The sequence below is a fragment of the Sus scrofa genome, chromosome 2 (genome assembly GCF_054392235.1).
Source record: "Sus scrofa isolate SSC_HxYL_T2T_F1_AM1 chromosome 2, Sscrofa_HxYL_maternal_Yorkshire_Landrace_v2.0, whole genome shotgun sequence".
NCBI classification, from domain to species: Eukaryota; Metazoa; Chordata; class Mammalia; order Artiodactyla; family Suidae; genus Sus; species Sus scrofa.
The window spans coordinates 126880791-126908742 of record NC_139384.1 but is presented as its reverse complement, the minus strand read 5'-3'; the positions used below and the strand labels follow the sequence as shown (position 1 = coordinate 126908742).

The following is a 27952-nucleotide window of genomic DNA, read 5'->3' as shown; positions in this document are numbered from 1 at the left end:
AAAAAATTGGTGAAGACCTTTTAAATGAATGAAGAACCAGGGAGACAAATGATGGCTTTATCTTTTAATCAACTTTCTATACTGGTTCAAATATTTTATATCTTGTGCATGACTTCTTTATGGTATAACTGGTCATAATTACCTAATCATCAATGAATTAATATTTTTCTTAAAAAAATTAATAAACCTGGGAATGAATACTTAAAAACCAATAGCATGGCTACAAGAATCTATGGAGAAATTGGAATTTTTTTCAGAAGTTTAACAGTGTTGCAGCTAGAAAATAAAACTTTGGGAGTTCCTGCTATAGTGCAGTGGGTGAAGGATCCAGTGTTGCTGCAGCTTTGGTGTGGCTGAAAAAGAAGAAGAAGAAAAAAAAGACAATACAAAAACCCTTCGTTGTTTTTTGTGCTTTATAAAATCCAGCTCAGATTGGATCCCTGGCCCAGAAACTTTCATATGCCGTGGGTGTGGCTGAAAAAGAAGAAGAAGGGAAAAAAAAAAAGACAAAACAAAAACCCTTCGTTGTGTTTTGTGCTTTATAAGACTTAAATATGTCACTACTCAGAATCTATAGCATTATAACTTATACCTGGACTCTTTCCTGAAATGCAAATCTGAGAGAAAATTCATCAAAGAACAGACAGTACATCTTTCCCACTGCATCTCTTCTTTACTAAACCAAAAAGTCTCATTTTGTTTTGCTGATGGCTTTAGGAACAGGGTGCAGATTGCAGTGGCAGTTTCTCTGTGGCTCTATGGTGCTAAGTTCACTTAGCTAAGTTGAACTGTGTTTTCTGTATGGTTCTGTCCGGCCAGGAGAGACACTCTGTGTGAAGGCCAGAATGTCAAAGGGAAGAAGCCATTCTTTTTATGCTCTGAAAGTTGTTGCCAATCCACTGCTTCCCTACTTGGTGCATCAGACTTGTAGTAACTCCAATTGCCCAAGGCCCCTGCTGCAGCTTCTCTGAGTCCAGGGCCAGATGTGTGTGTGGTTCCCTGATAATGGCTGCTAGCTCTCCTGTGGGTCACCCACAGCATTGAGGTTGGACATGGTTCAGAGACAGAACTGGGTGCTAGGTTGTCCTCCTGGGTCCCAATCTGTGCTCATGCATCTCCATTCGTCCTTGCTGTCCTCTTCATCCTCCCTCGTATCTGCTCATTTGACAGACCCAAATTAACTTCAGACTCCACACAGATGCAGCATCAACAGCCTGCATACACTGCTCCATCATACGTCCTTTATTCTATATCATGGGGAGCCATTCGTCCTCTCAGATAAAACTCGAAATCGCTACCAGTTCTAGGTCCATCATTTTGTTGCATCTGCATTTTGAACAGTGCATTAAGCCTCGAGGTCATCATAGTCACTTTGTTGGCAGGAGAAAACACGTATTTGGTTGCAGAAGAAAAGAAGGGATGCTTATTAGAAAGGTTAATCTTCTATAGGATGCTCCCAGAAACTGCCCAACATTAAAAGTGCCTTTGCCAGTTATCAATCCATCATCCCTCATCTCCAAATCTGCCTTTCTGTGTCCTGCTTTAGGGTACCGAAGCTGGACATCTCTCCTCTGGCCATAGGGGCCCTGGAGGGACACTGGTGAGAGAAGGGGATTCAGATTCTGTCCTCTTCCCTGCCTGCTCCTGTGGTAGGTGGGGGCCAGTGGCCGAGGACTTCCAGGGGCACTCATCCCCAGGAAGTTTCAGTGGCACTATTGGGGGGACTTCTTGGTGGCTTTTGCTGCCACTCCAGCAGGCTGCTTCCCAGTGATTCCTCTATAGGCACCTTCCTAACTTCTAGCCAGTTGGGCCAACACTCCGGGGGGCTGGCTTCCCGATGCGAACCCTGGTCTGTGGCATCTCAGGGGAATTTTCCTGCCATCCAGTGGAGCCCAGTCACTTCTCTTAATGGGATCTGAATCTCGGCCCTGGGAAAAGGGAGGGCCCTTTTCCCAACATGCTCCTGCTTCAGGTACCCTGACGCAGGTTTAGAGGGAGCGACTGCTCTTTGCATGTGCCATTGCTATATTCATCAGGTTTTCTCTACTCCTCAGCATGTAAGCCCCTGCTACTAGTTAACACATTTTCATGTTAAACTTACCCTGTGTGAATTGCCATGTGCTTTCTGTCTCCTAACTGGCCACTGATAAAATGTCAAAAGCCTTTCAGTAGCTATTTAGTAAAAAGCTCCCAAACCCTAGAATTTAATTTTATTAGTTCAGGATTTTGTTTTACAAGGGACATAAACTATTTTTTTTTATGGCCACACCCACAGCATATGGAAGTTCATGGCCCAGGGATTAAATCACAACTGCAACTGCAAGCTACACTGCATCTGTGGCAATGCCAGATCCTTTACGCCACAGGCAGGGGATCCAACTGGAGCCTCTGCAGCAACCTGAGCCTCGGCAGCCACATTCTTAACCCATTGCACCACAGGAGGAACTCCAAACATAAACTAGTTTTCATGTGATTGTGTAAGTGTGCCCAAGTTGCAGCTGAGAGAAGGTCTTTGCTTTCTTTGGCTCCTTAAAAGGGGTATTTCTCAAACTGGGCTCCATGGACCTCAGTGAGCAGGCTCTGAGTTACCTATTGCTATGAAACAAACCTCCCTAAATGCAATGGTTAAAACAGCGATGACTTATTATTTCTCACATTTTAACAGGGATACTCCAAAGTTACAAATGAGAAATGGTGAAGAGAGAGTAAAGAATAAAGAACCAGGTTTCAAAAGGCATTCTGCCACATGGTCCAAGGTCAGTATCAAGGGTTTATGAGTTTAAACAGCATTTTTATTTATTTATTTATTTATTTATTTTTGTCTTTTTGCCATTTCTTGGGCCGCTCTCGTGGCATTTGGAGGTTCCCAGGCTAGGGGTCAAATCGGAGCTGTAGCCACCGAACTATGCCAGAGCCATAGCAATGCTGGATCCGAGCCGCGTCTGCAACCTACACCACAGCTCATGGCAACGCCAGATCCTTAACCCACTGAGCAAGGGTAGGGACCAAACCCGCAACCTCATCATTCCTAGTCGGATTCGTTAACCACTGCGTCACGACAGGAACTCCTAAACAGCATTTTTAAATTGTGTGTTTTCAATTTAGAGTAAAAACCAAGAACATAATTGCTGTCACAGACTTCAAGTGCCTGGATGTGCATTTGTAATCTGGTTCCTTCCAAGGATCACCATAGGTGAACACGTACAACCTTATTTGTTCATTCGTGGAGTTATTAGCTTTTCCTTTTTTTTTTTTTTTGTCTTTTTGTCTTTTTCTAGGGCAGCATCCACAGCATATAGAGGTTCACAGGCTAGGGTCTAATTGGAGCTGTAGCCGCCGGCCTATGCCAGAGCCACAGCAACACCAGATCCAAGCTGAGTCTGCAACCCACACCACAGCTCACGGTAATGCCAGATCCTTAACCCACTGAGCAAGGCCAGAGATCGAACCTACAACCTCATGGTTCCTAGTCGGATTCGTTAACCACCGAGCCACGACAGGAACTCCATTATTAGCTTTTTTAAAATGCGCATTCAATGTATTCCAATGAACCAGTCATTGCCATTGATTCTGTGTTTATCATAAGCTCTTAGAGACATATAACATTGATAAAAGAAATTTTTACATAACAGATAACTCATTCTCAATACATGAGTGAACTTGAATTTTCTACCTAAAACAGCTTGTTTGTAGCATATCAAACATACACTATACATCTGCTTTATTTATTAAGCAAAAGAGTGCACTGACCAGAAGTAAAGAATGTCTATGTTAAAACTAAAGATAAAATGCCTTCCTTCCTGAAATGCCAATGCTGGTTCTCCTACAGTCATAAAAGCTCCTTCCCAGGTGCCAAGGCCAGGCTGAGGTGCTGTGTGTACATGCTGCTCTGTTTTTTGGAAACCTTAAAGAAACGTACCTCTGTCTTGTTTAATGTTTGTTCTTTTTCTTGTCTTTCTGTCTTTTCTAGGGCCACACCCTCAGCACATGGAGGTTCCTGAGCTAGGGGTCTAATCGGAGCTGTAGCCGCTGGCCTATACCACAGACACAGCAACTTGGGATCCGAGCTGCATCTGTGAACTATACCACAGCTCACAGCAAGCAATGCCGGATCCTTAACTCACTGAGCGAGGCCAGGGATTGAACCTGCAACCTTGTGGTTCCTGGTCAGATTCGTTAACCACTGAGCCGTGATGGGAACTCCTAATGTGTGTTCTGACAAGATATAGAAGCGTATTAAAAACCATGTTTCTCTAGGGAAGTTCCTCAGAACTGCTCTGGGCTATAGTCCTCAGTTTGGCCTCTTTCCTATTTCTATTACAGATTGTTTACTGATTTTTTTTTTTTGGTTGTGCCTGTGGCATGCAGAAGTTCCCAGGCCAGAGATCGAACCTGTGCCACTAGTGACAATGTCAGATCCTTAACCTGCTAAGGCACCAGGGAATTTCTGTTTATTGATTATTTTATGTGACAACACATATACAGAAAAGGGCGTAAACTGTAAATGTACAGTTCGTGATTTTTTTTTTTTCTTTTTTGGTCTTTTTAGGGCTGCATCCGAGGCATATGGAGGTTCCCGGCTAGGGGTTGAAGTGGAGCTGTAGCTGCTGGTCTATGTCAGAGCCACTGCATCGCTGGATCCAAGCTGTGTCTGCAAACTACACCACAGTTCACAGCAACACTGGATCCTTGACCCACCAAGCAAGGCCAGGGATCAAACCTGCATTCTCATGGATACTAGCTGGGTTTGTTAACCACTGAGACATGGCAGGAATTCCAGTTCATGATTCTTAATAAAGTGAACACTTTTGCGTGAGCTGGATGCTCAAATTTAAGGGAGGGTTTCCCAAACTGGCCTCTGCAGAGGCCATCACAGGCAGACTCTCATCAGTTTTAAACAATATACAGCTTCCCCAACAATACACAAGGGAACCTGGCTGTGGGACCAGGGGCTGAGTAGGCTTCTGCCCAGGAGAAAAGGGAGAACAGAACCAAATCCAAGTGGTTACTGCAGTGGTTCAGAATCAAGGAGTCACAAAGAGGTAGGAAAAGCCAACTTCTATAGTTTTCACCAGTAGGTTTGCTGTAGAAAACTGGTGGGCCTCAAGCCTGAATCCTTCCGAGGGAGTGCCACCCAATTTGGATCAGTATATGGCCTTTCCGTCATGGCTCAGTGGTAACGAACCCAACTAGTATCCATGAGGACGAGGGTTCCATCCCTGGCCTCGCTCAGTGGGCTAAGGATCCAGCATGTAAGCTGTGGTGTAGGTCGAAGATGCAGCTCAGATCTGGCGTTGCTGTGGCTGTGGTGTAGGCCAGGGGCTGCAGCTCTGATTCGACCCCTAGCCTGGGAACTTCAACATGCTGTGGATGCGGCCCTAAAAAAAAAAAAAAAAAAAAAAAAAGATAAAAAAATGAACAAATTTTGATCAGTGTGTAACACTGATTCTTGCTATAACCCATACTGCTATGGCACTGTCTGTCTTGAAAAAGCCTGAACTGATAGCACACAAAGGAAAGGCCTACTTGGTGCGAGTTATCTGTAAAAGCATAGCCTAAGTCCAGGTCCATGCCAGAGAAAGATGACATATTTCCTGCCACTTGCCTAGTCTCCTGGGTGCTCAGGAAGGTGAGATTAGGATAGTTAAAAGTTCAACGCAAACTGAGCAAGAATGTCCTGAAGGGTATCTGAGCGATAAACAGTGCAATAACTATGGATGCTTTTATAGCTTTTATGAGATATAATAACACTCTAGCAGAAAATGTTTAAATTTTTTAAAATTTTATAATAATTTAAGATTTACAGAAAAGTTGCAAAGATGGGACCAAGTGTTCTCCTATACTCCACACCCAGTTTCCCCTATTATGAAAATCTTACATTATTATGATATAGTGTCACAATTAGTAAAATCAATACTGATACATTATTAACTAAAATCGATAATTTATCCAGGTTTCTTTAGTTTTCACCTCATGTCCCATCCAGGGTCCAACAATACATTTAGTTGTTATAAATGTAAGGCTCCCCTTAGCTGTGACAGTTGCTCTTTCTCAGGCTTTCCTTACTTTTGATATCCTTGACAATTCCAAGCAGTACCAAGCAAGTATTTCATGGGATGTGTAATAATTGGGATTTGTCTGATGACTGTATTTTATTTATTGCTGGTATATTTAGGATTGTTAGTGCCTGTAAACATGTCACCAAAAATACGAGAATTAGAAAATATACCTCGGAGTTCCCTTTGTGGCGCAGCAGAAACGAATCCAACTAGTATTCGTGAGGATGAATTCATGTGGGTTTGATCCCTGGCTTTCCTCAATGAGTCAGCGATCCAGTGCTGCTGTGAGCTGTGGTGTAGGTCACAGACGTGGCTCAGATTCCCATTCCTGTGGCTGTGGTGTAGGCTGGCAGCTGTAGCTCCAATTCGACCCCGAGCCTGGGAACTTCCATGTGCGACAGGCATAGCCTTATAAAGAAAAAAAAAAAAAAAAAAAGAAAATATACCTCAAACACAGAGTCTGAAAACCACCGGTTTACCTCAAAATGGATTGAAAATATGCATAAATGAAGTTGTCAAGAGGCTCACACCACCTTCGGTTTCAAACTTCAGCTTCAAAAAGCAAGGTAGGTTTCTGGACCTTTCACACAGGGTGGTTAGACAGCAATCTCAATTTATAAACTACCTGCATGTCACCCCAAAATGCCTCAGGCTGTTAGCCACACACTCTCATCCCCCAGTTCCAACTTAAAAGGGAATATTATAGCTTGTCACCCAAAGGCCATCATGGAAATGATTTATCCTGAGGTAAAAGGGAAGTTTAACTTAAAGCAATGGAATTCTAGGTGGTTCCATAGTTTTCGACAGATTTTTTTTTTTTTTTTTTTTTCTTTTTTGGCTGCTCTGTGGCATATGGAGTTCCCAGGTTAAGGATCAGATCTGAGCCACAGCTGCAGCAATGTCCGAGTCCCCAACCCACCACGCCAGCGGGGGATCAAACCCGAGTCCCAGCGCTCCAGAGACACCGCCGATCCCATTGTGCCACGGTGGGAACTCCCAGAATATGTTCTTAAAGTACAAGCAGAAACAATTACCAAGCTTTCAATGACATATTTTCCTCTTTGTTTTCCAAATGAGTCAAGTCCAAGTTAGGGAACACAAAGGAAGGATGATAACTGATTAATGTGTAGCATCTGGTGTCAGAAAAGCATTCTAGTTACGGTGAAGCCACTGGAGATATTCTAGTAATCAAATCGGGATAAGGTACAGACTTAAAACACTTTTTAGGAGACAACTCTTCTCTGAATAATGGCAGTGACGTTGCCAATCATAAATATTTGGAACACTCAACATCATTGGCGATGTTGGCAACGGCACAACGTGTAGATTAATAAAAAAGACAATATCCGATACGTCCCCTGGAGCGCAGCATTTAAATATTTGCCTTGGAATACACACCATCCTAGAGATGTGTTCCATGAACCGGAAAGTACTTACCGTGTTGGCCAGCTCCAGATAGCTGCCTCCTACAGAGCTGCCAAAACGCGGGGACTGTGCAAGCAGCTTGTGGAGAGCGGCAGCCTGCTGGTGCCAAGAGCTCCCCCCATACTCCAGAAGCTTCTGTAGGGCTGACTGAGTCTGTAAGTCCGGGCTCTGGAGGTCCCTGGCACCGGAGTCATATTCCCAGCTCTCCCTGGCTGCTGATACAGCACCTAGATCCAGGAGAGGGAGAGAAGGGGAGAAAAAAAGATGTTTCCTTCATTAGCCTGTGGGTGGCCAACAGGCAATGATTTGGAACTTCCTAACTCTTCCGCCTGCCAGCCCCTCAGAACACATGTGGTGCCCAGGCTGCAGGCTAAGCACTTTCCCTTTCAAAGTGACACATGGGGAGCCTGGAGATAAAAGCAGTTCTAGGCAGAGTATTCAGAAATAACCATCCAATGAATATGTGCCCCCCAAACAGAAACGTTTAGCAAAAAGCACCGAAGAGCCAAGAAAAGAGAATCCAGATCAGAGCTACAGCTGTCTGTGATTTACACAGTGTTACTGCATGATTAGCCTTCTTACTGTCATCCTTTTTCCCAGCCGAGGAGGAAGGAAGCAAGTGAGAAGACACAAAGTTAGATATGGCCCTTCATCGTAATTTTCTGGTGTCGGAGTTCTTGTCATGGCACAGCAGAAACAAATCCCACTAGGAACCATGAGGTTGCAGGTTCGATCCCTGGCCTTGCTCAGTGGGATAAGGACCTGGCGTTGCCGTGAGCTGTGGTGTAGGTTGCAGATGAGGCTAGGCTCCTGCGTTGCTGTGGCTGTGGTATAGGCTGGCAACTGTAGCTCCAATTGGACCCCTAGCCTGAGAATCTCTATATGCTGTGGGTGTGGCCCTAAAAAGAAATTTTTTTTTCTAGTGTCCACGTATTCTTATCTGGAAGAAGGTGCAGGAAGCGGGGCTGTATTTGCCAGTTAGGTGTAGCCATGCAGTTGAACTCTGAGCAACAGAACGTGAGCAGGAGTGATACACAGAGCTTCAGAGCCTGGCTTATAAAAGCCCTGGGGTATGCTTCCTCATGCCCTTTGCCTCTAGCCTGCTTCAGATGAGCCTTGGAAGCTGCACGGTACAGATGGCAAAGCCGTGTGATGGAAGATGGAAGATGCCTGGATCCGTGAACCTCCTGCAGGTGGGCTGGCTGCTGTGCCCAGGTACCATTTTGACGTTACGAGATCAGGAAAGGGAAACTTCTTTTGTGTTTGATTCACCATCTATCTTTGGTGTGGGTTTGTAAGAACTGCTAGGATTACCATAACTGTCACAGCAGATCAGAACCTAATAAAAGATGCTAACCATTATAATACCATGGGAAAGTACAATGAAAAAGTAGACCTAGAGAAGGGGCATCAAACCCGAGACTGTCCTGGAGAGGGATGGGAGGGCGCTTAGGGAAAGCTTACCCGAGGAGAAAGCCTGATGCTTCAGTCAATACCTTTGCTAGAAAAGTGAGATGAGGGTAAAGCTCAAGTCCTTTCTGGATGCAGTGGGTCAGTGGATAATGGGTCACATGGCTCTGTCTTAGCTGCAAGGGAGGCTGGGAAATTTGTTTTCTCGCTTCCACTTTTGGGAGGTAGGATTTGTAAAGTGAGACCTTACCTAAACATAGGAAGAGTATTCAAAAGGCTTGGGCACCAGAAAACATGACAAAGGGCTACACACAGGCACCATGCTAGGTACTGGGGGTATAGCTGTGGCATAGGCTGGCAGCTGTGGCTCCAATTGGAGCCCTAGCCTGGGAACCTCCACATGCTGCCTGTGGGGCCCGAGGTGGGGGTGTGGAAATCACAATAAATGACACACTCTTAAACTTTTTCTTTATGCGAACAGAGAGATTCATTTTCAAATAATAAAACACGACAGTTCTAGGATAAGACAGCCCAAGGAAGTCTCATTTGAATTTATTATGCTGTATTAACAGACCGAAACTCAGTTTCCAGCAGAGTCATATAATCAGGTTAGTCAAGCTCCATGTTAATCACAAGATCAAAAGGCCCTCACACTATTAGCATAATGATTTCTGCTGAAGTGTTGTTGAGATCTCAGATCCTTTGCTAAGGAACCAGGCAATTATATTAGCAAACACATACAATGGACCCCAAAAAGGAAAGTACATTTTAAAAATACAGTGGACTATCCCTATTACTGTCTTATTTTTAAAATTTGTTTCACTTAAAAAGTAAAGTATAGTGAAACAATGAAACATTGGGAAGAGTAGAAGCTGTATTTTTCTTTCTTTTTAAATTTTTGTATTATAGTTGATTAACAACGTTTTGCCAATTTAAGCCATATAGCAAAGTGACCCAATTATACATATATACATTCCTTTTCCTATATTATCTTCCATCATTGCCTATCCCAAGAGACTGGATATAGTTCCCTGTGCTCTACATAGGACCTCATTGCTTATCCATTCTAAATGTAATAGTTTGCATCTACTAACCCCAAACTCCCAGTCCATACAATTCCCTCCCCCTCAGCAACCACAAGTTTGTTCTCCATGTCTGAGTCTCTTTCTGTTTTGTAGACAAGTTCATTTGTGCCATATTTTATTTTATTTTATTTATTTATTTATTTTTGTCTTTTTGCTATTTCTTTGGGCCACACCCGCGGCATATGGAGGTTCCCAGGCTAGGGGTCGAATCGGAGCTGTAGCCACTGGCCTACGCCAGAGCCACAGCAACGCCGGATCGTTAATCCACTGAGCAAGGGCAGGGCTCGAACCTGCAACCTCATGGTTCCTAGTCGGATTCGTTAACCACTGCACCACGACGGGAACTCCCTGTGCCATATTTTAGATTCCACATATAAACGATATATGGTATTTGTCTTTCTCTGACTTATTTCACTTAATGAGAATCTCTTGCATCCATGTTGCTGTGAAAGGCATGACTTCCTTCTTTTTTATGGTTGAATAGTATTCCATGGTATATATGTACTACATCTTCTTAGTCCACTCATCTGTCAGTGGACATTTAGGTTGTTTCCATGTCTTGGCTATCTTGAATAGTGCTACTATGAACAAACAGGTGTACCTACTTGTTGAGTTGTAGTTTTGTCTGGATATATGCCCAGGAGTGAGATTGCTGGATCATATGCTAGTTCTAAATTTAGTTTTCTGAGGAACCTCCATACTGGTTTCAATAGTGATTGTACCAATTTACAATTTACATTCCTACCAGTGGTATAGGAGGGTTCCCTTTTCTTCACACCCTCTCAGCATTTGTTATTTGTAAAGATTAATGATGGTCATTCTGACCAGCATGAGGTGGCACCTCACTGTAGTTTTGGTTTGCATTTCTCTAATAATCAGTGATGTTGAACATCTTTTCATGTGCCTACTGGCCATCCATATATATTCTCTGGAGAAATGTCTATTTGGTTCTTCTGCCCATTTTTCGATTGGGTTGTTTTGTTGTTGAGATGTATGAGTTGTTTGTATATTTTGGAGATTAAGTCAAGGTGGCATCGTTTGTAGCTATCTTCTCCCATTCTGCAGGCTGTATTTTTTTTTTTTTTTTAATGTTTAAAAGCTTGTAAGAGTGATTAGGTCCCATTCATCTTGTTTTGGGGATTTTTTTTGGTCTTTTTTTTTAGGGCCACACCCACAGAATAGGGAAGTTCCCAGGCTAGGAGTTGAATTGGAGCTATAGCTGCTAGCCTATACCACAGCCATGGCAAAGGACAGATCCGAGCCACATCTGTGACCTACACTGAAGCTTACAGCAACCCACTAGGTGGGGCCAGGGATCAAACCCTCATCTTCATGGAAATTAGTTGGATTCTTAACTTGCTGAGCCATAGCAGGAATTCCCTCTGATGTCCCTTCTTTTAAGGACATTAATCCCAAGGGCCCCATCACCATGACTTCATCTAATTCTAATTCTGTTCAGCTTCCAAAGGCCCCATCTCCAATCACCACCACATGGGGGGCTGCGGCTTCAACATATGGATTTGGGGGGGACACAAACATTCAGTCCACAGTAACCACTGAGCAGCTGCTCTCCAGGCCCGTAAGGAAAGTGACTATTTGTTATTCCTTTAAGTCCCAAAGGCCAGAGGTCTCTGCACACACAGAACCAAAGGAGGCCATAATATCTGCCATCATAATGCTATAGGGTGCTCTAAAGTAAGAGGTAAGATGTATTCTTTTTAAAAACTAAATTTAGCATTTAAAGACAACAGAGGAGTTCCCGTCGTGGCGCAGTGGTTCACGAATCCGACTAGGAACCATGAGGTTGCGGGTTCGGTCCCTGGCCTTGCTCAGTGGGTTAACGATCCGGCGTTGCCGTGAGCTGTGCTGTAGGTTGCAGACGCGGCTCGGATCCCGCGTTGCTGTGGCTCTGGCGAAGGCCGGTGGCTGCAGTTCCGATTGGACCCCTAGCCTGGGAACCTCCATATGCCGCGGGATCGTCCCAAGAAATAGCAAAAAGACAAAAAAATAAATAAATAAAGACAACAGAGTACAAGATTCCAAATGTTTCTCATATCAGAAAAGTACAGAAACAAGTGGCAATTTGACATGTTTATAAAATACATCACTGGGAAAACCCTGCTTTCAGAGACGATGCTGGAAGAGAAAATCTGCCCAAGACTGAGATCTTTGCTCTGCTGGGTACTTGGCAGCTACATGCTAGGGCTTTAATCCCATTTTCAAAGTGCCACCCAGGTTTGGTTCCAAAGCCTGCAATTACTGTGCTTATTCACCAAAGGCACTATGCCACCTTCCCATGGGCCAAGCTCCCTGTGAAAATAAGGCAAACCAACAGCTGAAACACCTGAGATTTACCTGGCAGATGCATCAATCATGATAGCTGAGATTTATTCGAAGCCAGGCACTCTTCAGAGAACCTTACTAGTGTCATCTCATTTAGATCTATGTCTAAATATTTGTCTATGAATACTAATTCATTTTTCCATTTTTAGAAAAATACATTTTTAATCTTTCAGTTTCATTTTGGGGACCTGCTCATTTGCACAGAAGAGTGGTTAAGTGTTGGTGTGTTTTGTCTTGTCTTTTTTTTTTCAGGGCCACATGCACAGCATATGGATGTGCCCAGGCTAGGGGTCTAATCAGAGCTACAGCTGCCGGCCTTCACCACAGCCACAGCAGTGCCAGATCTGAGCTGTCTGCAACCTACTACCACAGCTCACGACAACACCAGATCCTTAACCCACTGAGCGAGGCCAGGGATCAAACCTGAAACCTCATGGTTCCTAGTTGGATTCATTTCTGCTGCACCATGATGGGAACTCCCGAGTTGGTGTTTTGTAGTCAGATTCTTTGATGACAAATCAAAAGTCACCATGACCAGCTATGTGACTGCAAGCAAATTGTTTAACTTAAGCTTCAGTTTTCTCATTTTTAAAAAATTTTTTTTGGCTACGCCCACGTCATGCAGAAGTTTTTGGGCCAGGGATTGATCCTATGCCACAGCAGTGACAACACCAGATCCTTAACCCACTGAGATACAAGGGAACTCCCCAGTTTTCCCACCTTTAAAGTGGGGATAATAACATGTATTTCATAGAGGTGCTGTGAAAGTTAAATATGATTAAAATATGAAGAACATATTAGACAATCCCTGGGATATGATAAACTTTCAACAAACATGAGCAATTATCTGGTCACGCCTCATAATTTCAGTTATTTAGAAGGCCATTTTGGACAATTTAATAAGGACTAAATATATGAGAGAAAGCTATACCCTTCCAGGTTCTGAAAGCTGCCTTTTAAATTGACTAATTCTTTTCTTTTGGGGGGGGGGCATACCCATGACATGCAAAAGTTCCTGGGCTAGGGACTGAACCTATGCCACAGCAGTGATAATACCAAATCCTTAATCTGCAAGGCCACCAGGGAACTCCTAAAGTGATTCTTTTTTTTCTTTTCTTTTTTTTTTTTTTTGTCTTGTCTTTTTGCCTTTTCTAGGGCTGCTCCTGTAGCATGTGTATGTTCCCAGGCTAGGGGTCGAATCGGAGCTGTAGCCACCAGCCTACGCCAGAGGCACAGCAACGTGGGATCTGAGCCGAGTCTGCAACCTACACCACAGCTCACAGCAACGCTGGATCCTTAACCCACTGAGCAAGGGCAGGGATCGACCCCGCAACCTCATGTTTCCTAGTCGGATTCGTTAACCACTGCGCCACGACGGGAACTCCAAGCGACTAATTCTTTAAAAACAAATTGTTGGCACCTAACCAGTAGCTAAAATTTCATCAAGAGTTTTACCTGATGCGTAAGTGTGAAAGATAATGAAAACAGAGAATTAGGTCAGAACCAAAGTTATGTCTGAGTATGGAATATTCCATTAATAAGTCACAGTCTTTGATTATTGGGTTTGATAGACTTTGCTTCCCTATGCTATTTGGCCAGCTCTTATGTGCAGGGGAAACCTGCACAGCCAGGCAGCAGCAGCAGCAGGGGTGGCAGCAGCTTGGAGGCAAGGTAGGTGTGATTTAGTCATCAGACTCTGGTCACCCCGGCCACCCCTCTGGTTTCCACCTTCAGCTCTTTCTTTTCCATCTTTCATCTGCATGGCAGGAGCCTCTCATCATATGACAGGCAGGTGATAATGCACAGTGTTTGCGGGATCCCGAGCCTGTATTAATAGAACTTTGTGTATTGCTTGTATTTAGTGGTCATTAATCTTTCGTTTCTGTGGATTGTTTAGAGAACATTGCCTAATATATTCCCCTCAGTGGCAAGAGAGAAAACACTCCTTTCAAAACACCAGAAGCAGCTACCTTTCTGAATTGAGACCTATCACACTAATAGAAAGAAGTCTGGGGGAATTTGAACAAATTGGCTGCCAGGTGTCAGCTTTCCCTGCCGTAGCACATTTAACCCTTTCCAGATAATACTGACATTAACAGAAGCCCCAGTCCAACCTTCAGTCCGAAGCAGAATCACTGTATGAGTCTTTGGTCATTTATTAATGTCAATTCTTCGTACAAAATTCAGGAGCTCAATTTCCAAGAGGGCCTCCAACTTCCTCCAGGACAAATTACATTGCAAACACAGGCCAACTGTCTTAAATTCTGTGTCTGCAGCCACCAGGAAAACTGGCTGGGAAAGGATAGATAAAAGAGCCTATGTATCCTTCTCTTGGGAAAAAACAAACACCAAAAAGCAATTCACAGCACGTGTCCTACTAAGGGGAGGTAAAAAATATTATATTACCTCCCCTTAGTGGTAAAATCAGTTCTTTGGCCTTTGGCAATCTTTTGGAAGTGAGTCTCTTAGTGTCCTATTTTGAATACATGTCACATGTGTCACATCTGGGGACAATGCACTGAATTTTCAAAGACACATTGGGAATAGAGTAGAAGATGTATTTTTCTTTTTTATTTATTTTATTTTTTTGTCTTTTTTTCCTTTTCTAGGGCCGCTTCCCATGGCATATGGAGGTTCCCAGGCTAGGGGTCTAATTGGAGCTGTAAACACCGGCCTACGCTAGAGCCACAGCAACGTGGGATCCAAGCCACAGCTCACGGCAACACCGGATCCTTAACCCACTGAGTGAGGCCAGGGATCAAACCCACAACCTCATGGTTCCTGGTCGGATTTTTTTTTTTGTCTTTTGTCTTTTTTTTTGTTTTTTTTTTTTGTTGTTGTTGCTATTTCTTGGGCCGCTCCCGCGGCATATGGAGGTTCACAGGCTAGGGGTTGAATTGGAGCTGTAGCCACCGGCCTACGCCAGAGCCACAGCAACGTGGGATCTGAGCTGCGTCTGCAACCTACACCACAGCTCACGGCAACGCCGGATCGTTAACCCACTGAGCAAGGGCAGGGACCGAACCCGCAACCTCATGGTTCCTAGTTGGATTCGTTAACCACTGCGCCACGACGGGAACTCCCCTAGTCGGATTTGTTAACCACTGCACCATGACAGGAACTCCGTTTCTTTCTTTTTAAAAAAAATTTTTTTTTAAATTAGGATACACTTGATTTATAATGCTGTGCCAATTTCTGCTATACAGCAAAGTGACTCAGTCATACATATATATATACATTCTTTTTCTCATATTATCTTCCATCATGTGCTATTACAAGAGACTGGATACAGTTCCCTGTGCTGTACAGTAGGACTTTGATGCTTATCCATTCTAAATGTAATAGTTTGCATCTATTAACCCCAAACTCCCCATCCATCCCACTCCTTCCCTCTTCCCCCTTAGCAACCAGAAGTCTGTTTTCTACGTCTGTGAGTCCATTTCTATCTTGTAGATAGGCTCATTTGTGCCATATTTTAGATTCCACATATAAGTGATATCATATGGCATTTGTCTTCCTCTTTCTGGCTTACTTCACTTTTAGTATGAGAATCTCTAGATGCATCCATGTTTCAGCATAGATGTATTTTGAAGTGCAATTCTCTTTCTCCTCTATTCTGAGACAAGAAAGAAAGAAATGAAGAAATGGGAGTTCCCGTCTACAAGAATTTAAGGGTTTTGTTGTTGTTGTTGTTGTTGTTGTTTTTTAAGATTTGTCTCTTTTGGTTAGAAGGCAGGCACTATATTTTGGATCAAATTATCTTTCTCTTATAAGGCATATTAATGGAGCACAAATTCAGTGAGATCTTGGTAGTTGCTACTTTTTTATTTTTTTGTTGTATCCACAGCACGTGGAAGTTCCTGGGCCGGGGATGGAACTCATGTTGCAGTTGCAACCCGTGCCACAGCTGGGGCAATGAGAGATCTTTAACTTGCTGTGCCACACGGGAACTTGTGGTAGCCACTGATTTTTAAGTACCATAAGACTGAATGGGGAAAATGCTAATCTGGACTTGCTCTCTGTGGTAAGAAGTATTACATACATCCTTTGGTTGGTGTGCCCACAGAGCTTATCATATGTCTTATCTGAAAATTAAATGAGAAATACTGGGGGGAGGGGATGGAATACACAAATTGAAAACAAACAATGAGTGCGATTCTAGCTTCTTAGCAAACCTCTTCATCCCACTCCCAACCTATATACTTGTATTATTGTATATTTATTTTCTTTTAAAACTCCAAGAAAAGTTTTATTGTTTATACCTTTTTTTTTTTTTTTTTTTTTGTCTCTTTCTAGGGTCTCATCTGCGGCATATGGAGGTTCCCAAGCTAGGGATCGAATCGGAGCTACAGCTGCTGGCCTATACCACAGCCACAGCAATGCAGGAGCCAAGCCTCATCTGCACCCTACACCACAGCTCACAGTAACACCGGATCCTTAACCCACTGGGGTGAGGCCAGGGATCGAACCTGCAACCTCATGGTTCCTAGTCAGATTCGTTAACCACTGAGCCATGACAGGAACTCCTATACTGTCTTAATTTAAGTTTATCCACATATTTACGACTTTCTTTATTCTTCTTTCTCCCTTCCAACTCAGAACTTCTACCTAGAACCACTCTCATTTTAAGTATATTCTTTAGACTTTCCTTTAACGAAGGTCTTCTCTAGGTTTATGCTTACCTTTAAATATCTTCATTTCACCCTGGTTCTTGAAAGATACTTTCGCTGGGTATGGCATGCTAGTTTGTCAATTATCTTTCTCAGTACATAGCGGACACAGGATGCCACTGCCTATTGTCTTCCACTGTTCTCGAGAGGCTGCTCTCAGCCTAATTGTTGCTCCTTTGCCTTTTTTTTTTTTTTTTTTTTTTTTTTTTAGGGCCACACTCAGGCTAGGGGTCCAATTGGAGCTGTAGCCATTGGCCTACACCACAACCACAGCAATGCCAGATCCGAGTCGTGTCTGTGACCTACACTGTAGCTCATGGCAATGACAGGTCCTTAATCCACTGAGCGAGGCCAGGGATCAAACCTGCATCCTCATGGATGATAGTCAGATTCGTTTCTGCTGAGCCATGACAGGAACTCCCTAATTGTTGCTCCTTTGAAAGTAGTCTGGGGAGTTCCCATTGTGGCACAGTGGAAAAGAACCTGGCTAGTATCCACGAGGATGCGGGTTCAATCCCTGACTCACTCAGTGGGCCAAGGATCTGGTGTTGCCGTGAGCTGTAGTGTAGGTCGGAGACGCTGCTTGGATCTTGCATAGGTTGGCAGCTGTAGCTCCAATTAGAGCTACAGTTGTCTTTTTCTTTATCTTTAGCGTTTTGATTTTTCTTTATCTTTGGTGTTCTGTAGGCTCACTATAATGTGTCTAATTATTTAAGTATGTTTCTTGGTACGTACATTTCTTGTCATTTTTCATGCTTAGAACTCATTGGGATTCTGAAAGCTACAGGTTAGTGTCTTTTATTAGTTTTCAAAAATTATGAGCCATTACTTCTGCTTCACTCTTTCCTTTCCTTCTGAGAATCCAATTTTATGTTATGTTAAACTTTCCTGACTTTAAGTCTTTTTCATATATTACATTTTATATGTGTTTTTTCAATGCTCTATAATGTCATCTAACCTTTCTTCTATTTCACTAATTCTCTCTTCATCTCTTATTTGTTGTTAATTTTAATTTAATTTTATTTCAATTATAACATTTCTTATTCCATTTTGTTCTTTTGTTCTTTTTCAGATCTGCTTGATTTTTAGTCTGTTCGTTCATTCTTTCTTTCTTTCCTTCCTTCTTCCTTCTTTTTTTTTTTTTTTTGTCTTTTTGCCATTTCTTGGGCTGCTCCTGCAGCATATGGAGGTTCCCAGGCTAGGGGTCTAATCAGAGCTGTAGCCGCTGGCCTACGCCAGAGCCACAGCAACACCAGATCCAAAGTGCGTCTGCGACTTACATCACAGCTCATGGCAACGCCGGATCCTTAACCCACTGAGCAAGGCCAGGGATCGAACCCACAACCTCATGATTTCTAGTCAGATTCTTTAACCACCGAGCCACGACAGGAACTGCTTTCCTTCCTTTCTTGCCACACCTGCAGCATGCTCAAGTTCCTGAGCTAGGGATCAAACCTGCCCCACAGCAGTAGCCAGAGCAACAGCAGTGATAATGTTGGATTCTTAACCAGCTGAGCCACTAGGGGACTCCCTTGGTTTTCTTTTCCTACCTTAGATTTTTCTCTCTGAACATAGTCAACATAATTACTTTATATTCTGAGTCTGATAATTCCAACAAATGAAATCTTGGTGGCTTTTTTTTAATGTTAGTTCCTACTCATGGTATGCAGTCTCCTTATATACTTAGTAATTTTAGATACTGAGTTTCCCACATTTTCTAGAAATTATTTGTGGAGATACTTTTAGAACTGCTTAACTCACCTCCAAGGCAACTTCCCTTAGAATACCCTGAGGGTAGTATATGAGCTGCTAGATTTCTGGTTCAACCTTACACAGAGGGTTGAGACCTCTAGTATTATAGCATTTGGGAAAAAAGAGTATATTTTATAAATTTTTCCCTACCTGAGGAGTCCTTGGAATTTGGCTTCTGTTCCTAGGACGCACAAGATCATGTAATCCAAAATTCAACTTTACCAGTTTCAGAAAATAATCTCAAAGTAAAGGTAGCTTGATGCTCCAAGCTGCCTCATTTTCTTAGATTTCAGACTCAAATTTTACTATTTCACTAGATATTTAGTGTGTTATAGGATGGCTTAAAAATAAAGCTATTTCAGTTTTATAAAGTGTTTCAGCTAGGAGACTGGTCCTGGTATTTAACCATGTTACTTGATATGGAAATCAGTTTTTTTCTTTAAAATATGACTGTGTGAATTATGATAATGTAAAAGCTACATATTCACAAATGGGTCATGCCTACTTTTCTTTTCCTTTCTTCTTTTCTTATCTTTCCTTCCTTTCTCCCCCCCCCCTTTTTTTTCCCTTTTAAGGACCACACCTGCAGCAAATGGAAGTTCCCAGGCTAAGGGTCAAATCGGAGCTACCGCTGCCAGCCTGCATCACAGCAATGTGGGATCTGAGATGTGTCTGCGACCTACACCACAGCTCACGGCAATGCCAGATCCCCGATCCACTAAGCGAGGCCAGGGATCAAACCCTCATCCTCATAGGTATTAGTCAGATTCGTTTCTGCTGAGCCACGACAGGAATGCCCTACTTTTCTTTTCTTGAACAATTTTTTGTTTTTCCTAAAGTTAATACTTTTTTTTTGGTTTAGCTTTTATATTTTCATGAATTCAGGCTCAGATTCTTAGATAATTATGTAATTTTCCTCATAATAATTTAAGATGCATAGATATTTCATCAAATTTGGTAATAAAAATATCTCCTGGAGCCTTTTCACCTGCTCTAGTCCAGACTGGTTCAAATGACCATTGTACTTCATTTCTAATTTGTTTTCACTTTCTGTTTCATGGTTCCAAGTACTTCTCTTCCTAGGTTAACTCTTTTTTTTGGAGACCTAGTAGATTTTTAAGAAATCAGGCATGGAAAATACATTTTCTGAGACTTTGCAAGCATGAAACATTTATATTCTATCCTTATACTTAATGAATCACTTGTAAGGCATTCTAAGTTGGAAACAATTTTCCTTCAAAATTTTGAAGACAATGAGTGATCATTTAATGTTTGGCATTGTTTCTGAGAAGTCAGAAGCCATTCTTTTCTTGACTCTTCTTTTTACCATCGCACCTGCAGCATATGGCAATTTCCGGGCTAAGGGTCGAATCCAAGCTTCAGCTACCAACCTACACCACAGCCACAGCAACACCAGATCTGAGCGGCATCTGTGACCTATGCCACAGCCTGTGGCAATACCAGATCCTTAACCCACTGAGCGAGGCCAGGGATCGAACCCACATCTCCACAGACACTGTTGGGTTCTTAACCCCCGAGCCACAAGAGGAACACTCGGATGCCATTCTGATTCCAAATCTTTTATATTTGTCCTGTTTTATTTTTCCTCTGGAAGTCTGACAAATCTCTTTGTCCCTTATGAAATTTCACAATGACATGTGCCTTACGATTTTGTGACAGGTAATACTTGGTAGACCCCTTCTATCAGGAAACTCACATCCTTCAGTTTGGAGGACAATTTCATAGGCCATTTTGTTGACAATTTCTTCCCCTGTGTTTTCTTTGCTCTTTTGAGAAAGCCTATGATTTGAGTGGTAAGCACCTTGCACCAGCCTTCTAATGTGTCCTATCTTTGTTTCCTATTTTACATTTCTTTGTTTCTCTTCTTCTCTTTCTACAAGATATTCTTATCTTTATCTCTCATACTTTGTGTTGGGCTTATAATTTATGCTATTTTTTTTTTCTTCCCAGAGTAGGTTCTTAAAAAGTGTTTCTTCTTCTGTTTTTTTTTTTTTTTTTTTTTTTTTTTGTGGACACAATATTTTCTTCTCTATTTCACAGTATATTTCACAGAGGGACCATTCTGAGCATTCTCCTTGCAGAGTCTCTGTTGCCCTGTTTTAGTCTCTATCTTTCATTTCAAAGGAATTCCTCAGATGTCTTGGTGCTCCTGGGTTGTTTGCTCCTTTGGGTCACATGACCTGTTCCAGCTCTAAGATCTTGGTTCATCACTTCCAAAACAATGGTAGCCTAGGAGGCCCAGCTTAGGAAATAACGAATGGGAACTTTATCAGACCAGGCAAGGGCAGAAGTGAGAAAGACAAATTGTCTTTCCCGAGCCCTACCTCCTTCCTTCCTCAGGCTTCGTCCACATTCATTCTCCCTCTTCCCACCTCTGTCCTGCAGGATCACTCCCTTGGATTTCCCTCATTAGAGCCAGTTCAAATAAAAAACCTGATTAACTTATTTATACACAGTAGGAACCATGGATAAGGCTAAATATATTTTCTAGTATTTGGCTTTTTAAAATTGAAGGCAAAAAAAAACAAAACAAAAAAAACAAAAAAAAACTGAAGGCAGGAGCTCCCCTGACGGTCTAGCAGTCTATCTGGCATTAGCACTGCCACTGCTCGGGGTCACTGCTGTGGCACCGGTTTGATCCCTCACCCCGGAACTTCTACTTGTTCCAGGCACGGCCAAGAAAAAGGAGGACAAACGCATTTCTTGGGGACAAAGACCAAAGAAATAGACTCTAAGGGTATAATTTAGTCAATGACACAGAAAATCAGCAGAAAGGTGTAAGAAGATAGACAACTTGCTTAATAAAAACAAACTTCTTCTCCTGCAAGGCTAGTAAGGCAGGGAGAATCTCCACAACAGATGCTGTAGCAGGACTTCATAACCCAACTATTATCCTCCAGAATTCACCTTCCCCTTTGGGGTTTCCCTCTCATGACCCCGACACCCACTCCCAGACCATGAAGAGGCAGTTGTTTCCCCTTTGACACTGTGGTCCAGGAATGCACTACTGTTCCTCCTTCACACCCCAAACACAGCGAAGTGGCTGCATTCATAAGAGATTCTGATAAACAACTAAAGACAATTAACATAAAAATGGCATGAAACTAGATAATCAGGCATATCAGAGGAGATTTACTTTTTGTGGGTACTACTTCTATCCCATCCTAATTCCCAGTCTGGCCCTATATTATATTATCCCAGTTCCCAATGTTTAAGAGCATAGACTAGATAGTTGAATTCCTCTTATTCCAAAAGTAAGGGGTGAAGGCTCAGAAAGAAGTCATCTCCTATTCCGCTGACTCAAGACTTTCTTCTGACAGAAGCTGCAGACTGGTGGGCTATGAACTATAGACATAGCCCACAGATACATTTTGTTGATTCTGCTCTACTTAAAAATCTTTTTTTTTGGTCTTTTTAGGGCTGCACCCGCAGCATATGGAGGTTCCCAGGCTAGGGGTCGAATCGGAGCTACAGCTGCCGGCCTATGCCACAGCCACAGCAATGCAGAATCCAAGCCACGTCTGCAATCTACACCACAGCTCACGGCAATGCCAGATCCTTAACCCACTGAGCAAGGCCAGGGATCGAACCTGCACCCACATGGACACTAGTTGGGTTTATTAGCCACTGAGCCACAATGGGAACGCCTAAAAAAATCATGTTTTAAAAATTTAGTCATCCATATTGAAAATTTGGAGAGATCACATTTTTAAAAAGTAAAAACATTTTCTGGCATTGAAGATACACACAAGGTCTGGAACCATGGCTTCCATTCCCACATTTGGCTGTAGTTGAACCATGGCTGCCTCTTTGCAAATGGGCACATGTCCTCCAGTTTTCTGGAGCCTACACCAGGTCAGCTTCACTCATCTACACTGTCTATTTGCCCTCAGTAAGCATCTGCAAGCCTTCCTTTTAAGCTGCAGCTCTGTATCTGAGGACTTACTCTTTCCCAGGTGACAGATTGGGAGGAACCATCAGAAATCACCTTCCCCTTCAGGGGAGACTCCATGCATCTCAGGGCTGTGGCTTTGCAGATTTAAGTATATACCATATACTATAGTCTCAATATTCATACACTTAATAATTAGAACACTAACAATGGGGTTCTTTTCTTTTTTTTTTTTTTTTTTTGCTATTTCTTGGGCCGCTCCCGCGGCATATGGAGGTTCCCAGGCTAGGGGTCGAATCGGAGCTGTAGCCACCGGCCTACGCCAGAGCCACAGCAATGCAGGATCCGAGCCGCATCTGCAGCCTACACCACAGCTCATGGCAACGCTGGATCGTTAACCCACTGAGCAAGGGCAGGGATCGAACCCGCAACCTCATGGTTCCTAGTCGGATTCGTTAACCACTGCGCCACAACGGGAACTCCGGGGTTCTTTTCTTATAAGGGTTTTTGCCCAAGAGCCAGAAACATCCAGGGGCAAGTTTGGAGATGGATGACATCTAAGTACCATGTTGACACACACAGGGCAAGGTGAAAATGTTAATGCTGACATTCCTGATTCTAGTCCTGGGCACTATTACCCAAATGAGATACATTAAGTAAAAAAAAAAAAAAATCCTTTGAAGAATAATATAACCTACATAAAAAGAAGTGTTAGAAAAATATAAGCATTTCAAGTGTCTTGGTTTTGGCATTAAAGCAACTGAAGTAGGTGAGATTGGTAACGAAATTAGGAGTTCAGAGAGTTTAAAATTCTACATCTTTACATAGAAATTCCCAAGAGAAAAAAACAAACAATCTTAGAGGTTGGAATTCTAAAGTTTTGTTAATACAGCAAGAGAAAAAGAGGAGGAAAGAACACAGCAGTGTGAATTAGTAGAAAAATGAACCAGGAGCCAGGAGACTTCTAGTCTAGTTCTAGCCATGCCACTAACTCTGTGACTTGACAATTATTATTTAATCCTCCAGTTCTCCATTTCCTTATCTGGACTATATACAGAGTAAAACTAGATGATATTTAACAGATTCTCTAAACCGTAATCTTATAATTCAAGGGCAAAATTTTATCAAAGTACTCTAAACCTTAAGTCACATAAATCAAAGGAAACAGTATAAATACCAAGAGAGAAATTTGACATGGTAATTTTTTACATTAAAATTTATCTAGAACTGACTGATATACCTTCATAAAATGAAAGCTAAGTAAATACACAAAGTATGGGATTAAATTCTCCTTCAATTTGATTTTCTTGCAGATAGCAAATTTAAATGCATCAACTGGAAACCGTACAAAATTCTTCCAAAAGAACCATAAAAATTTAACTGCTTGAAACAGTCAGTTATTCATGCCCTTCATTTATGTTCTTCAGTGAACCTGCAGTAGTCTTACAAGAGATAAAACGGGAAGCAAAATAAGCCTTCCTGAGCCGTTTGTGTTCATAACGTTGAGTGACAGTTTCTCTAGAATGAACAATGGACAATGAAAGAGTCTGGCCAAACCAAACACTTGCCGTGAGCAGACTGAGCCTTTATCTCAGCCAAGCAATCATTTTTATTTCATGAAAAGTGTCTAAAATCCTGCCAACTTGTATCACTGCCACTGAAATTGGAATAGCGTCAACATCCCATAAAAACAGTGACACTTAATGAATTGCTTCAGTTAAATCATGCTGGAGAGAAAACAGATGAACAATTTTACTGTGTTCTGTGTGGTTCAAAAGATATAATCAACATAGGTAATCACTGGCACCCTTCGTCCTAGGATTACCACCTGAGATAAACACACCTGGATTTCCATGAACTCTTTGTTTTATGCTGACTAGAATAAAGTGTGATTAATGCCACTGGGAAGCAGGCTAAAATAATATATTCAAAAAGAGCAGAATCACATCGCTTGAAATTCTGATAAAAGACAAAATTAGGAAGTAAGACAGAACAAGTCTGCACTGCTTGAGACATCATTTCACAAGAATTTAGACTACCACAGAAGAGTCTATTTTATTATGTGAGATACTAATCTACAAAAGAAGTCTATAATATTTAATATTTCAAGAAATACCTCAGAATCCAGTGATCTTATACATGCTTGCTTAGAAGTTTAAAAAAAATACATTTTCTTTCTTCTGTCTGCAGTGACTACAGAATGTAGAGATGAAAGCCAAGGTAATATAAATAGAATTTGACATCTTAAGTGAAGAATTTAAAGTTTACACATGTGCATGCATGCATACACACACAGAACTGAAGTTCAAATATACCCAGTACAGGAGTTTCCATCACGGCTCAGCGGTTAGCGAACCTGACCAGTATCCATGAGGACAGAGGTTCAGTCCCTGGCCTTGTTCAGTGGGTTAAGGATCTGGCATTGCCATGGGCTGTGGTGTGGATTGTTGATGTGGCTCAGATCCCGAGTTGCTGTGGTTGTGTTATAGGCTGGCAGCTATAGCTCCGATTTGACCCCTAGCCTGGGAACCTCTATATGCTTCAGAGACGGCCCTAAAAAGACTATATATGTACACACACACACACACACACACACACACGCACACATACACACATATATACACCCAATACAGAAACATTTTCATTCTGATAGATAAATAACATAAAATGACGCTTGATCACTCTCTCAGATGATGTCAAAAACATTTGTTGTCTCTGGGTTCGTTAGCTGTTTTGGACTAATCTTTTAATATATGTATTCAATTATTTGAGAACCCACAAAACCTTAACCAACCAATGTGGATACTTGGTGATGCTGGGGATGCAGGGAGAAATGATTGACAATTTCCTACCCCAGTGTCTTGTTTGGAAAACCTCTTAAATCTCTTCACAACAAATGACACGACTTCTCAGATTAAACCCAAATAGATTTTCACTCAATTTCAGTGTTTCATACTTCCTCTGGGTTAGGGAAAAGGAAAATGTTTTGTTTTAATGGATGCTGCTGATCTTCGGGTTACTAAATCTGTGAGATATATTAAAGACATTATGTTATATCCTTAAATATGCTCAAATTTGAAAGCAAGGTTTGCCACATACAAGCTGCTGCTGGATAATCAAGATTTTCTGGCAAGATTGCTTCCCTGTATATGCTGAGTTGGAAACTTTGATTCTGCTTTTTAAAAAAAATTTTTTTTAAATATCAAAGCCATTGCAATAGCACTCTAGAAAATGCCTTTGGTGGTGACCTTAACAGTGTTTGGGCAGCCTTTGATGCTCTTTTTTTTTTTTTTTTTTGTCTTTTGTCTTTTTTGTTGTTGTTGTTGTTGCTATTTCTTGGGCCGCTCCCTTGGCATATGGAGGTTCCCAGGCTAGGGGTTGAATCGGAGCTGTAGCCACCAGCCTACGCCAGAGCCACAGCAACGCGGGATCCGAGCCGCGTCTGCAACCTACACCACAGCTCACGGCAACGCCGGATCGTTAACCCACTGAGCAAGGGCAGGGACCGAACCCGCAACCTCATGGTTCCTAGTCAGATTCGTTAACCACTGCGCCACGACGGGAACTCCTGATGCTCTTAAATAAAGACTTGACCTTGATGGGCTCTGTAGGTTACTATCTGGTACCAGAGCCACTGTCAGCTCAAATGTCAAGAGCCTTAAACAGCTCAAGAAAACAAACTACAAGAGAATGAAGCTCTTAAGTTTATACACCTTTAAACAGATCCTTTAATACGGTATTTCTCAGTTGTTTCCACCAAAGTAACCCAAGGGAGAGGAGAGTCAAGGAAGTCTGAGGGATAGACTGAATTACCTCCAAGCCAGAGATTTCTCTGAAGTCTCGTGTTTTATCCTGAAAATTTATTTGATTTTTTTTTTTTTTTTTTTGTCTTTTTGCTATTTCTTGGGCTGCTCCCGCGGCATATGGAGGTTCCCAGGCTAGGGGTCGAATCGGAGCTGTAGCCTCCGGCCTACACCAGAGCCGCAGCAACGCGGGATCTGAGCCGCGTCTGCAACCTACACCACAGCTCACGGCAACGCCGGATCCTTAACCCACTGAGCAAGGGCAGGGACCGAACCCGCAACCTCATGGTTCCTAGTCGGATTCATTAACCACTGCGCCACGATGGGAACTCCTGATTTTTATTCTTTTTTTTCTTTTTAGGACCACACCCGCGGCATATGGAGGTTCACAGGCTAGGCGTCAAATCAGAGCTACAGCTGCAGGCCTACAACACAGCCATAGCAATGCAAGATCTGAGCCATGTCTACGACCTACACCACAGCTCACGGCAACACCAGATCCTTAACCCACTGATTGAGGCCAAGGATCAAACCCAAAACCTCATGGTTCCTAGTCAGATTTATTTCCACTGTGTCATGAAGGGAACTCCCATTTGAATTTTTAATTCTACTCCACATACACCAGCATTTGCTTTAATATAATTTTCTTTAAATTACCAAGTTATACAACTTTTCCTTCAAATAATCAACGAAATTGATGCTTGAGAAGATGCACCATGTTGTTTTAGGGGCTTTAGTCCTCCCCCACCCCCAACCACTTCCATGTGCTCCCCAAATGTTCACACAACAGTATGGGGTACAGGGACACTCAATTTAAGTGTAGGTTAATTCGTTTCTAAAGAATTCTTCTCTAACTCATCACCAGCTAGGTGCGTTTCCTTCTTCCTACATCCCTCCGATTCTTCCAGCTCTCCACAATCAATGTGGGCTTTATTTTTTCCAGGAGTCTTCTGCAGTTTCCCTGCCCAACAATGATTTTTCTATCTCATTGCCCTTAGCACATCTTGTTTACTTCACATATTCTTCACCTGATCATACATAATCTTGCAGTAGATATATTTATGCATTTTCTCTTGTTTTTCTAGCTTTAATGAGATATCACTTTTCTCTCTCTCTTCTTCTTATGGCCGTACCTGTGGCATATGGAAGTTCCCTGAGCTAGGGGTTCGGTTGAATCCAAGCTACAGCTGCCGGCCCAGAGCACAGCCACAGCAATACCAGATCTGTAACCTATGCCGCAGCTCACAGCAACACCGGATTCTTAATCCACTGAGCCAGTCTCCTCATGGAGACTATGTCAGGTTCTTAACCCACTGAGCCACAATGGGAACTCCTAATGAGCTATCATTAACACACAACATATGTAAGTTTAAGGGGTGCAAAATGATTTGATACACACATATATTACAAAATGATTACCACGATAAGATTAGCTAACATGTTTACCCTCTCAAATAATTACTTTTTTGTGTGAAAACATTGAAGATCTATT

The 27952-nt window shown here is 42.4% G+C and overlaps 1 protein-coding gene across 4 annotated transcripts in view; it reads right to left on the bottom strand.

The window, feature by feature from the left end:
* The window catches only part of MCC (MCC regulator of WNT signaling pathway), a 454523-nt gene that overhangs the window by 338569 nt on the left and 88002 nt on the right, over window positions 1-27952 (bottom strand). For all 4 annotated transcript variants that reach the window (XR_014838496.1, XR_014838497.1, XM_085014211.1 and 1 more), the window contains exon 3: window positions 7497-7711. Coding sequence is in view for 2 of the 4 variants with exons in the window: in XM_085014211.1 (XP_084870337.1) it covers window positions 7497-7711 (215 nt within the window). In the remaining 2 variants the exon portion in view is untranslated. The remainder of the gene's footprint in view (window positions 1-7496; window positions 7712-27952) is intronic.